The sequence below is a fragment of the Python bivittatus genome, unplaced genomic scaffold, assembly GCF_059951505.1.
Source record: "Python bivittatus isolate LINGU-HERP-01145 unplaced genomic scaffold, Pbiv_v1 ctg000590_np1212, whole genome shotgun sequence".
Taxonomy (NCBI): Eukaryota; Metazoa; Chordata; class Lepidosauria; order Squamata; family Pythonidae; genus Python; species Python bivittatus.
The window spans coordinates 8895416-8909116 of NW_028277086.1; the positions used below are offsets into that span (position 1 = coordinate 8895416).

Consider the following 13701-nt stretch of genomic DNA (forward strand, 5'->3'; position numbering starts at 1 on the left):
GACAGGATCTGGAAAGAGGTGCCAGATTCCTTCTACCACTTCCTCCTCTATCCTGTGTGAAAAATATGTTTCAGAATGTGTGGCTTCTTATATTACATTTCTGGGCTGTTTAGTGTGAAGTCTGTGACATTAATGCAGTGTCACAACTTGCACAGAACATTATTCTGTTCTGATTCAGAAGACAGCTCCCTCTTGTTTGGCAACAACATGCCTGAGTTTGGTTGGAGATGCTGAAATTGAACCTTGGATCTTTTTTCATGCGAAGCAGGCCCCTTACTATCTGTGGCCTTCATTGGTAGCAAGATGTGGTACATGAGTGAAATTCATATCTGTTACCCAGCAAAGACTTGGTCACCCTTAGACTCTACAAACTGCACAACAGTCTTTTCAAGTGTCTCCATTCCATGTTGATGAAAGGTTATTCTAAAGATGCTTCTTCCAGCATCTATCAGCTGCTGGTGGGAAGTCCACCCACCAAGTCAGCCATGACTGAAATGGCCTTCACTGGTTCCATACAGAAAAGACCATGTAGGAGGTCTTTTTGTCTCCTATGCATACTTTGGGATGGGACATAGATACACATATTTACTAGGACATGGGCTGTGCACACTTTACAAATGATTCCATAGAAGAGCTTTGGAGCATGTGTGAACACAGCATCTCTCTAGCCGTTAAACAACTTTTTTTTCTGGCTTCCATATCAGCCTGAAAAAAAGATGCTGCTTTAAAGAGTGAATTCCTTAAACTTAAACCAGCTCTTTTTTTTTTTCCCCTAGACTTGCAGAATACTGGAAAAAAGTTCGGCTGTTTTAATGAATAGTAGGGATATGCTAGGTTCACACTCAGGCAAGAGATGGTGTCATTTTTCTGAATCATTATCAAAACCTGTGTAGCCCTAATGCTTAGCACCTCACTCATCTCTACAGGGCATGGGATTCTGGATTAGCAAATGGACTGGTCTAATCCAGTAAGGCTGTTCTATTCTATACTCTCCATGGTGGCCTGATCCAACCATAAAACCTTCCTGTTAAACCTCATTGAAGCCATGGCCACCAAGTCGCTGTTTGAAGTCAAGGAGACTTAAGAAGGGCTGCCCTCATATTCTCTCTCTTTCCCTTATTTCCCATGTGACTCTTCTCCAGCCTTGATAGGTGAGGGTTTAAAGAGGCATGTCAGTAATAAAGTAGTAAGAGATGGAACTGTCTGGCTTTTTTATGTGACCAAGAGAAAACGAAAATACAAACATTCTGCAACTTGGTCTTCACTGAAAGACCCTGAATTCCGAGTTACTGGACAAGAGTATGGAAAGTTTTAAGTTTTCCTGGCAGTTTAACATGAAGGGGCCAAAGAGTTGTTGGGGGGGCAAGCAGCACAGTTGAGCTTTAGCTTCAGGTGGATTTTTGTGAATGATTTTGAGGCTATTTAATACCTCACAGCAAAGGAAAGCTAGAATCACCAACAATGATGTTGGGAGGTCAACGGAAAAGGGCTTTGCTATTACACTCCACGTTCTGAAAACTTTTTTATACTTAGCTTCCTCTCTGCATTTTTTTCTTCTTGGTACTGTAAGATTTCCATCCCCTCATGCCTTGACAACTTAGGTTACATTAAGTGAAAGTATTGTGAGCTTTGATTTCCATCTTATTTTTAAGGTCACCAGAAGTATGTCCACCTTTTCAAAGGATGATATTGCTATTTTTCTCTCAATATTTTTAAGTCTACCTTCTTCAACCTGGTCATCTCCAAATGTGTTGGACTGCAGTTCTCACAATTCCTAGCAAGCATGGATTTGAGTACAATACTTTTAAGGAGAAGGCTAAACTTCAGCTTGACTATTTGGGAATCAGTCTTCTAATGGATCACTTCTTCCATTTCTTCCAGATGTAGTACAGCACCTTATCTTCATACCAGAGCTACCCAGATGCTGAGCAAGAGGTCTTTGAAAGATCTCTGTGGATGTGCCCAAACCATTCAAATCACAACTTCAGGCTCCCCGAAGCATCTTCTAGCAGCAGCTAACTTTCAAGGCCCAGGCAAATTAAGAGACAGAAAGCTCTTTATACAAAGTCTGCATTTCACATTTGGTAATGAGTTGATGGTTGCCCATCTCAAACCCTTGACATTCAGCAACTTATCAACGCATAACGTGAACAGTACAATGCGATATCCTCTTAACTGAAAGACATCTCCATGACACTTCATGGAACTTACTTCTGAATAGCTGTGATAAGGACTGTACTGCTAAGTAATACATTATTGGTTCAATTTCTATTGTAAGATAATAGATGTAATGTACAGGTAGTCCGCAGTTTAAAAACAAGTTCTGTCCCCAAGTTCTGTTCTTAAGTTGAATTTGTATGTAAGCCGGAACAGTATTATTGTGTAACACTCTATAAGTAATATTGTGTAATGAACTCAAACCATTGTGTATTTAACTTGAATTTTGCTACAACAGGCTCTGATCTTAACTATAGGTCGTCTGTAAACTGGGTGTTCTTAACCTGAGGACTACCTGTAGTACCGAAATCTGTTCTCTGTTTTCCCTGTGTTTGTCTTCTTTTGAGAAGGGGCTTCTGCTCTTCTCATTCTTAACATGCTTTTAAACTTCTTTTAACTTTCTTATCATTCTTTTTAGCATATATTATCACTGCAAAAAGAGGGTGATTGCTAGTTTTTGTTCCCTCTCTAACGGTCCTCTTGGCTGCCCTACATCCGATCTGAAAAAGTTTCACTGCAAGAGTTCCATCTTAAAGTTTTTAATCCCAAGAGGAAACATTAGGGTGGGGCTTCTCTGGTGAAACTTTTCCAGGTATGAAAAAAAAAGAAGTTATCACTGAAGAGACAATCGTAGAATGAGACAGGCAATTTGTTTGCACAAATGAACTGCTCACCATGGAGAATTTCACCGTTACTTTCTTCTCAATTTTTTTCCTGTTTCCTTTTTTTCCTTTTTCCTTTTCTTTTAAATTGAATGAGAATGTTAAAAGAAAGGGCGGATAAAATTTTTTCACATACTACTTGAGAAAATATTCTAGTGCTCCCAAAGATAGGCTTAAGACCAATACTGATGTCAGGAATCATGAATGTAGTTGGTGCAATGCTTTAAGTCTGATAGAACTTAAATCTCTACTAGAAAGAGACCCCAAAAAAAAATGCTTGCAACCAGAGTTTTTTTTTCCCCCTGGGTTAGCATGATCATAATTCCACTTGGATGAAAAATGTCTCCTCTGTGCTTGAAAAGAAATAAACAGGCTGCTTTCTTTAGATCATTCATAGTGCAGACTCTTTTGATCCCTACAGACTTGGCCTCCACAAACAAGATTCATTGAAGTTGTTGTGTGTACTGCTGGGAAAATATAAATCTTACAGGACAACTGGCATAGTGCAAATGTATCTGCAGTGCAGTTAAGTTGTTCCACTAGACGGAACGCCAGAATGAAAGTTTCCAAATTCTCATCCAGTTAATAAAACGCAAACATCATATAGCAAACTTTTTTTAAAAAAACTGTACTACTGCAGTTTGTGGCTTTGCAAATGTAAACGTTCACTCCAAGCACATTCTCACGTGAAAAAAATGGACCTGCAACCTAGCCTTTGATTAATAGGCTAATTTGCTCCTCAAGCTGACAGTGATATAATTCACAATGGGTTCCGTTTGGTATAAATGAGTCTTGTGCATACTAATGGGTGGAGAAATTGGAAGCACAATTTCTCTGAGTATCTCTAAAGGGCACTTTGTGGGATGGTGGGCATATGGGGAATTTTAAGAATATCCTTTGCGTGCTCTTTGAATGCAAGAGCGTTCTGTACTTCTCCCCTACAAGAAGCTCTGTGCCACCCCACGTATCTTTGTCCTTTTTCTTGGCCAGTGACCATCCATCCAACAAAGCACTGGTGGAAAGCTGTCTATTTTTATTTTCTAAAAAAGTCTGGGTTCTACAGACATTCTTGGGAAACCAACATGAAGTGGGAGGAGGATGCTTTGCAGTGTGCCAACTTCCTATCTGTTGCAATCAAAATGTTTTTTTTTTCCCCCAAACATAAAATGTCAAATGGGCAGGAAGCCAGGCAAACCTCCAAAGGGGCATTTGAGGACCCGTCAGGACTCTCTGGCACCGTGCCGAGAGCTGCAGGCGAAAGCGAACACTTTTGATTTGAAGAGATACTGTTTTGAGAATTGGAAGGCACCAAGCTGATTTACCAATGTTTTCCCAGTTTTATTCAGTAACCTGCATACAGTTCAATGCATCAGAATTCATTGTTTGATCCACTAGGCTGTGCCCTGTTTATATTTTACATTTTGCTTGCTTTGCAAGGCAGCCATTGTATCTGGCATACTACTGCTAATAATAACCTATTACAGAGACACCACTATAACACAACAAAGCGAGTTCTTCTCTCAGATGTGCAGAATATTCTGATTTCACCATTTCAATCTAAAATAGACAGAAACTGTCAGCTCTATTTGCTGTAGGCTTCCTTATCTTCCAGCAACTTAACTGCAGTGGTCTTAGAAATGGGTGTCATCGCCAATTCTTTCGTGGGCCTACTTGGGACAGGTTGTTCTCTTCTGCCTGAAAACAAACAGACAAACAAAAAGTTGCATCATCATCATCAAAGAAAAACACATGCAGATAAACCAACAGGCTTCTATTATTATTGTTGGTCACACAGTCAGCCAGATGTTTAGGCTGGATTCGGCATTTTTATCCACCTATTGAGACCTTCCCAAGGACCTCGGATAGGCAGATGTTTCTGATGGTGCTAAAAGTATCATGACAGGATGTGAGCTGTTCCAAATAAAGCTTCTGCAATTTTCTTCTTCTTCTTCTTCTTCTTCTTCTTCTTCTTCTTCTTCTTCTTCTTCTTCTTCTTCTTCTTCTTCTTCTTCTTCTTCTTCTTCTTCTTCCTCTTCCTCTTCCTCTTCCTCTTCCTCTTCCTCTTCCTCTTCCTCTTCTTCTTCTTGCCACCCAACGTCATATGATTCAGCAGTTTACAACTAAAAATTGATATATAGTATATATAAAAAAGATATAAAAATTATAACAGACCGGAAGAGTAGAGTAATGAACACCAGATCAAAACAAACAAGCAAAAGAACAAAAGGGGGTTCCACATTCACCCCGTTCCCAAGGCAAGGGAGAACAAGTGTAATTTATCTTCCATCTGTACTTTTGCATAATCATAGCTAAATCCACCTACTTCTATGCTGAAAACTGCACTTACAACACTCTGTATCTATCTGTCTCTCTCTGTCTGTCAAATGTCAAGGCTGCCTGACTCCAGAACGACTCTGAGTAGCTTACAATTTAAAAAAGCCAACTTACAAAAACACAACCAATCAGATGAGCAAAATAGCAGGCAAAACCATAATGAATCAAAACAAGAAGGGGCTCCACAAACACCCTGTCCCCAAGGCCTGAGAGAACGACCAGGTCTTTAATGATTTCCCGTACAACCTAAGGGTGGGAGCCACATGAATCTCTGCAGGGAGCTCATTTTAGAGGGCAGGTGCTGCAATCCTGGGTCACACAAGGTGACATTTTTTGATAGACAGGACCCATAGGACACCCACCTTTCTCGATCACATCAGATGGCAGAGACGAATGGAGATAGGCGATCCCTCAGATAGCCAAACCCTATGCCTTCAAGGGCTTCCTAAGTGATAACCAGCACCTTGAACTGCACTCAGAAGCCAACTGGTATCCAGCACAGCTCGCAAAGCAGCACAATCACATGTGCGTAATGTGGCACCTCCATCACCCCCTGTCCTGCTGCATTCTGGACCAGCTGTAGCTGCTAGATAGTCTTCAAGGGCAGCCCCAAGTAGAACACATTACAAAAATCCAAACATGAGGTGATTAGGAAATGAGTGACTGTTTGAAGAGTGTGTGAATCAGTAGTTTGGAAATGTTTCAGCCAGTTAATTCTCTTTTAATACAGGTTCCATGACAGGACAGATAATTCATCTAATATCAGTTGAATCAGGCACACCTTCAGTGGCCATAGCATCCAAGCAAACATCAGTCATTTCAGTGATCAAAAAGCTGAAGCGTGCCTTGTGTGCGGAGAAGCTACAACGTGGGACCTCCTGCTTAAGCCTCAAACACAAACTTTTGCAGACACGGGTCACAGTTTCCTTGATTTTTAAATCAGCCTGAAAAGCTTGCAAGGGGCAGAATGGTTGCACGTGGTATCACTGAAGGTGCAGGAATGAAATCTCCTGACTTATTTCAGGACAGACAAACTAGGGTTGTTTAACCAAGGAGAAGCAACGGGCTTTTCTGCTTGTGGATTTCAGCAAAACTAATATGCACAAAATTCTATTGCCAAATGTGGATGACATGATTTGTGAGGTTTCAGACAAAAATCACAGGGTTACAGAGAGCTCATGGACTGGCCACTCCTGTTTTTACGGAAGGATTAAATTGTCTGGCTCTTACCCAAGACCATGCAAGCAATGGATGAGTTCAGTTGGCACACTAAGCCATGGTTTGTTTGAACTATTATTTGTTGAACAAGCCAGAGTGACCTGCTTGACACAGAGCACTAATCCATGAATGGCAATTTGCACACCAAACAGGCTGGTTTCACGCATTAACCTAAGTCAAAATGGAACAAGGCACATTTTGGCTTAACAACAAGCAAACCCTTCAGGTGTGAATTTCGGGGGGGGGGGAGATTTTAAACCTGCTGCATCAGGATCAGTCCCCTCCACCCCCAAGCTGGGAACAGGCACTGCCATATCATTTTATATAACAGGGCAAAGACGCGAGCATTTGTAAGCTTCCCGTGAAGCATAACACATGTTAACAAGCCTCTAGAATGCTGTAGCTTGGAGAGTCCTGTGTGTGCCTCATTTTGCCTTGATGACACAACTATTTTCAGAGTGTTGCGGATACCAATTGGCTTCTGGGTGAAGTTCAATTATCTTTCAAACCCTAGATGGCTCAGGACCTGGGTATCTTTGGGACTGCCTGTTCCCAGAGGCCTCTGTCCATCCAGTGAAATCTAGGTGGGAGGGGGGCTCCATATGAGTCTTTGGAAGGAAACCATGAGCTCTTTCTTCCCTGTGACTGATTGATTGATTGATTGATTGATTGATTGATTGATTGATTGAAAAGACTTATATGGTCACCCATCTTATGAAACACAACTCTAGGTGGCTCACAACAACAATAAAAACAAAACAAAACAAAATACAGTAAAACCAAAAGCTCCTGAGTGTGGTTGGAAAGTAGAGGGGAAGCACTAGCAGTTGGGTGAGTGGAGCAGCATTCAAGATTAAGTGTAGCGTAGCAGGCAACTGATGGTGGAGCAGGATCAGGGGTGGGCTTCAGCAAACCAGCAGCAGACAAGCTGAAAGGGGCCATGGAGCCCAGCATCCTGACCACTCCAGCAGAGACTCTGAGAGCCTACAGCCAGCCAGCCAGTAGCTGGTGAAGCACCATCCTTCTCCCCCACAGAGAAACTGCCAAGTCAACCCTTCAGCAGCAGTTTAGACAGCAACGGAAGCTAACTGACTTCAAGGGGGATAAGTGGTGGCCAAAGACTTGATTATAGCTCAGGCAACAAGGAAAACAGAACTGTTCATAGGACTTTTAGGAATTGGATACACACCTAGGCATAGGCACAGATGTTAGGACAGATGTAGTATAGTATATATAAAGGTTTAGTGATGAGATGTGAGGTCTTCTTCCTGCAATGAGTGACTGCTAAGGGGGCTTTGGAGTGATATTCCTTGGCATGGTAAGATTGAATGATACTATTTTGTTATTGTACCGCATTATGATTGCACTGTTTTAATTTTTTGGCTTGGAGCATATGGGGCTTAGAGACATTTGCAAACAAAGGAGCGTGTAAGTCTAAGTAAATAAATGAAGTAAATATTATGGACTTACAACTTGTCAAAGCTTTTACTGTTTTGATGTAATCCCAAAATGAGCATTCCATTTTTTTCAGCCCTTTATGGTTCTGTAAAGAAGAAGTAAACTCTTTATAATTGTCTCCGCCAGCATCTGCGCGAAACATGGGCCAAGGTGAGACTCCTTCGATCCTTTTTCTTGAAAATTCATAAGGGCTATTTGGGTTGCTGCAGAAAAGAACAGGAACAGATTATAAATCACCAGCCTGTAGCACCAACTCATGAGAACACCCTGAAACTGCCAGGGTAAAAATGTACATATTTGTGTGTGTGTACTATGAGTTGGCCTAAGTTAGGGGCACAACTTCTTGATTAGGGCATGAGGAAATTCAATGTTCAAATATGAGACCAGCCATGCCAATTACAAGAAAAGAAAAATGGCTTAGACCAATTCTAATTCCAGAAGATAGGTCTGGATCCATTGTAGGAGAAATTCCATTATGTTCATGTCCTGTTTGAGCAACTCAGTGACCTCCAGAGGCTGTGACCCTTGGAGAATTTTTGTAACTGTGGTGGCAACACATTTTGAAGGTGTAAGGAAGCAGAAGGCTGTGTGAATGAGTTTCCAAAGTCACCTCACTGGCTTTTGTAGAATATAAGACTATATGAATGTTAATATGATAAAGCAAATAAATTCCTACGTTCTACCAGCTGTCAATGTATTTGGGGACGTCACTATCATTTTCTCCATCCTTGCAGTAATGCCTGCAATTGGGTTGTTATGATGTTCTTTTTCCAGTTGGGGAACAGAGAGGAATGCAGCTGATTCTCATGATGATGTCAAAGGCCATGGCTTTGATGGCTCATGGTCGAAGAGTCCCAAATTACAAGAGGACACAGAGATTCAGAGTGCTTCCTGATTGTATCAGCATGATCTAAATCAAGCACAGCCAACTTGTGTGACATTAGCTGAACCACAATAAAAGCCACAGTCAACTGTTCCCATTCATATATTGCTCATGACGTTTTAGTTTCAGGTCAAGTTAGGAATAGTACTGAGCCCCCAACTTTGTGATTTATTCAATGGATATACTCATTAGTTCCAAAAGGGATGTTAAGAAAATCCATTGTAAGTCAAGTAAAGGAACTATGGATTATGTAGGAACATCCATGATTTATTTATTTATTTAAAAGGTTTATATGACTGCCCATCTTAAACAACTCTCATTGTGATTAAGGCATGAATGACTGTGAACAAGGCCTCCTGGTCCAGGAAAGGGTGCACAAGAGGGATCTGTGCAAAGGCCCCCCTAGCCACAGCTACTACATGCTCATCAGGCAGGAGCCATGAGTCCAGGAGGACTCCCAAATTGTGCACCAGCTTGGTCTGGGGGAATGCAACCCCATTCAGAGTCAAAGATGACAAGTCACCAGATCCTGAGGGGTCAAAAACCCCAGGGCCACTTTGTCTTGGCAGGGTTGAGCCAAAGTTGGTTCATCCCCATCCAGATCCTTACAGCCTCCAGGCACTTGGAGAGTACCACAACAGCACTGCCTGCCCGGACAACAGTAGAGATGTTATAGCTAGATATCATCAACATAGTGATGATACCATACCCCATGCTGTTGGATGACTTAACCCAGTGGTCTCATGTAGATGTTAAAGAGGAGAGGGGAGAGACCCAAGCCCGGAGGCACCCTGCACTGCAGGTGCCTAGGGCTCGACCTCTCCTCACCCACCAACACCAACTGGAACCAGCCACGGAAAAAGGAGGAGAACCACCACAAAACGGTGCCTTCCCATTCCTCCTGCTGGCCCAGGTAACTGGCACTAGCGTTGCTGGCCACCCACCGAACCAACGAGGACTACCAAACATCTTCACACACCATCCATATCATCTTCAAAATTCCCAGCAAAGTGAGCCCACCAAACAGGCCATGTTGGAAAAAAAATGATGGTAAAATTGATCATAAGAAAGGCTTAATTGGAGGGATGGGTTTTAAATAATGAAGGGGTGGGGCTGCCTTGTCTGGGTTTTTCTTTCAGGGATATAATCCAACGATCTTGTGCTATACATGTATCTACTAGACCAGTGTTTCTCAACCTTGGCAGCTTTCAGATGGGTGGACTTCGACTCCCAGAATTCCCCAGCCAGCAACTTCCTTCTGGAATCGAAGTCTACCTATCTGAAAGCTGCCAAGGTTGAGAAACACTGCCCTAGAATGTATAAATGTAATAGTATGTCATAAATTCTTTTTTTCAGGGACCTACCTTGGAAGTGTCTCCAAAGTATTCATGTACCATAGGGATGCATTCAAAAGCAGAGTTCGGAGTCAGTATTACCTATCTGAAGCTCATCCTGCAACTCTCTGAGATCAAAACACATCAAAACTCTTAGCACCTACCCGGATTTTATAAAGTTAGACAGGTACTGCATGATGGCTAAGGAGAGCGTCTTCTCCTCCAGCATATATCGGTTTTTATACTGAGGATAAAAGGGCAGACCAAATGCAAGCTGAACATCAGGCACATATTCCAGGCTTGAGCTGAAAATAGAAAGGAGAAGAGTGAGCAAAGCCACGGGGGTTTTATTTGGTACTACACTCCCAAAAGAATGGGGAACACCACTTCCACAGATTTATTGAAAAACCACAGGTCATAAGGGAAGTGGTAGGAAAGGGGATTAACATGCTACAGAACCGTAACTCTGTACAGGGGAATAGGCCCATGGCTATTTTTGTAAAATGGGCAGTGAACTATGACCTGGGCCACCATTCATTGTACCGGGTCTCAAGAGCCCAAAGTCAGAGTGGCCAAGGTTGAGGAACACGGCTCTATTCCATGAAAGAACAGTAAAAGCCATGCCTGAGAAACTAACCAATTATATCAGAAACTCTGGATATATTTATCCAGATTTATCAGGATTTATCAGGAATGCTAAAAGAAAAAATAGCACGAATCTAACTACGACCATCTTCCATTCCGGATATTGTAAGCAGAGATAAATTGCATCTGTATAGGAATCGGTAAGATTCCTTTGAGTACCCCTCACTTGTAAGATACATACAGGCCTTACGGATTGAATCCTCTTTAAACACTAGGCTAATTTGTGGTGAACACTGAGCATTTCCTCAACCTATTTCCTTCTGTCCTTACTTTTTGTATCCTGACTTCCAAACATATTGAATTAGACAATATATCCCATGAAGGAGATTGTAGTCCTATGCTGTAATACCTGTAAAGAACTGTGAGGAAAATAAGTTTTCAGATGAATGGGATCATTTAAATCAAATTGCAACGGAAGGCATTTGCAATCGTCTTGGAGCTGGCTTAGCCTCTAGTTCACACCAGCCTGTTGTAAATCTTATCAGAACGTTCCCATGGCGACCCATGAGTCTGTGCTCCAGATGCCAATGAAGGAGTCTTCTTCCTGGCATTTGGCACCTGAAATGGCCCTCTCCCTTTGACCTCCTTTGTCCTACTAAGACAATTGTTTCTTTTGAAGTAGACAGCAGAGGGGGGGAAGTGACCTGAGATCTAATACTCAGGAATATGCATTCATGCATCATTTCTTCCCCCTTTTTGAAATGTATCAATATCAGCGCATCCCTTTGGTTTGCAGGGGTCTTTCTCACTATCCTTTTGGCGGGGTCCCCTCCAGGATGTATTCTTTAAATAATAAACACTGCAGTGAGCCTTGATTATTTGCTTTGGGTCCTGCGTTTTGGTTCTACTTATAATGAACAATAAAATAACAAATTTATAGCATACCATGATACATTTGTTAAGCTTAAAAAGAAAAATTACAAGACTCTGGATCAAATGAACACAATTATTTCTCTGGGGATGAACCCACAGATATTGGAGGTGGTCATATAATGCTAAATGAAGAAGTGATGCTACATGGCCTGGTTTGCACGTAGCACTGAACAATAAACCAGGATTTACAACTTACCACAGCTACATTTACACACATGCTGAGGTTTACTATATTTATGTCTGTAAACATTTGGAACTCTCACAAAATTCATTGCACAGTATACTTTTTTCATCTCTTACAGAGCAGGGATCTTAAAACTTTATTTCACCCTGAGAATTACCGTTCAGATCTCACGAAAACAGAATTTTTAGTGAATGTATCATTGCTGTGTATTGCATAAACTTTCTTCTCTTTTCCACAGAACATTTCCAGACCACATTGTCTAACACTGAATGATCTCATTAGAAGGCATTTTAGCTGCCCTTGTGGATAGTTTGGTTTTAGCTATTCAAAAAAAAAATTAAAAAAAAATTGGGAAGCAATGTAACTGGATCTAAATTGTCACTTCTCAAAAGCAGCAAGTCATACTTTTTGATTTATAACCATATTTTGGGCGTGTGTATGTGTGCGCATGCATGCATACATCGGGGAGGGGTATTTTCTGGAGAAACAAAAACAAAAGGCTATAATAACTCATTTCTAATTCAGGCATTACTAGAAATATCGCTAAAACTGAAAGTGGGGATCTGGCACACAATTCATCTTTTGACTAAAAATCCCCTGAGAATCTCTGCTTCTGCCTTTTTTTCAAGATCACAGATGTGCTAAGCTAAAATGAGGTGTGAGTGTCTGAAGTGGATTTAATCCTAGAAGCTATGCTAGAAAGTTGAGCAGCCTTTGAATCAGGGACGTCCACAGGGTATGGTCCAAAAAGTCAAGATGGCAGCCACAATGCTGTGTTCAAAGCTCCATCCATTTTTACGTGCATTGCAACGTATATAAAAAACAGATGGAGTTTCAGCTGCACCACCATGGCCACCATCTTAACTTTTTGGACCATACCCTGTGGACACCTCTGAGTTGAATTACAAGTAGTCCTCAATTTACAACCATTTGTTTAGTGACTGTTTGAAGTTATGACAGAACTGAAAAAAGTGACTTATGATGGTCCTCGCACTTATGACCATTGCAGTGTCCTGAGGTCACGTGATCATGATTCAAGCGCTTGGCAACCATCAGGCATTTATGATGGCTGCAGCGTCCCGGGGTCATGTGATCACCATTTGTGACCTTCCTAGCCAGCTATCGACAAGCAAGGTCAATGAGGAAGCTAGCAAAGAAGGTTGCAAGTCATGGTTACATGTTGTTGTTTAGTCGTTAAGTCGTGTCCGACTCTTCGTGACCCCATGAACCATATTGCGCCAGGCCTTCCGGTCCTTCATTGCCTCCCTGTGTTTGCTCAGTTTCATGCTCATTGCTTCAGTGATGCTATCTAACCATCTCATCCTCTGCTGTCCTCTTCTCCTTTTGCCTTCAATCTTTCCAAGCATCAGGGTCTTCTCCAAAGAGATCTCTCTTCGCATTAGGTGACCAAAGTATCTGAGCTTGAGCTTCATTATCGATCCTTCCAATGAGCAATCAGGGTTGATTTCCTTTAAGATTGACTGGTTTGACCTCCTAGCAGTCCAGGGGACTCTCAAGAGTCTTCTCCAGCACCACAGTTCAAAGGCATCAATTCTTTGGCGCTCCACCTTCTTTATGGTCCAGCTCTCACAGCCATACATTACTACTGGAAAAACCATAGCTTTGACTATGCGGATCTTCGTCGGCAAGGTGACGTCTCTGCTTTTTAATATGCTATCTAGGCTTGCCATGGCTTTCCTCCCAAGGAGCAAGCGTCTCTTAATTTCATGGCTGCAGTCTCCGTCTGCGGTGATCTTGGAGCCCAAATAAATGAAGTCTGTTACTGCTTCCATTTCTACCCCTTCTATTTGCCAGGAATTGATGGGTCCAGATGCCATGATCTTAGTTTTTTTAATGTTGAGTTTCAAGCCAGCTTTCGCACTCTCCTCTTTC

At 41.9% G+C, this 13701-nt stretch overlaps 1 protein-coding gene across 1 annotated transcript in view; it reads right to left on the reverse strand.

The window, feature by feature from the left end:
* Positions 1-4214: 4214 nt before the first annotated feature.
* The window catches only part of TG (thyroglobulin), a 141063-nt gene continuing 131576 nt past the window's right edge, over positions 4215-13701 (reverse strand). Inside the window, exons 42-44 of the mRNA XM_088149267.1 lie at positions 10271-10411; positions 7902-8092; positions 4215-4574 (exon numbers count right to left, since the gene is read on the reverse strand). Of these exons, the coding sequence (XP_088005393.1) occupies positions 4462-4574; positions 7902-8092; positions 10271-10411 (445 nt within the window). The 3' untranslated portion in view covers positions 4215-4461. The remainder of the gene's footprint in view (positions 4575-7901; positions 8093-10270; positions 10412-13701) is intronic.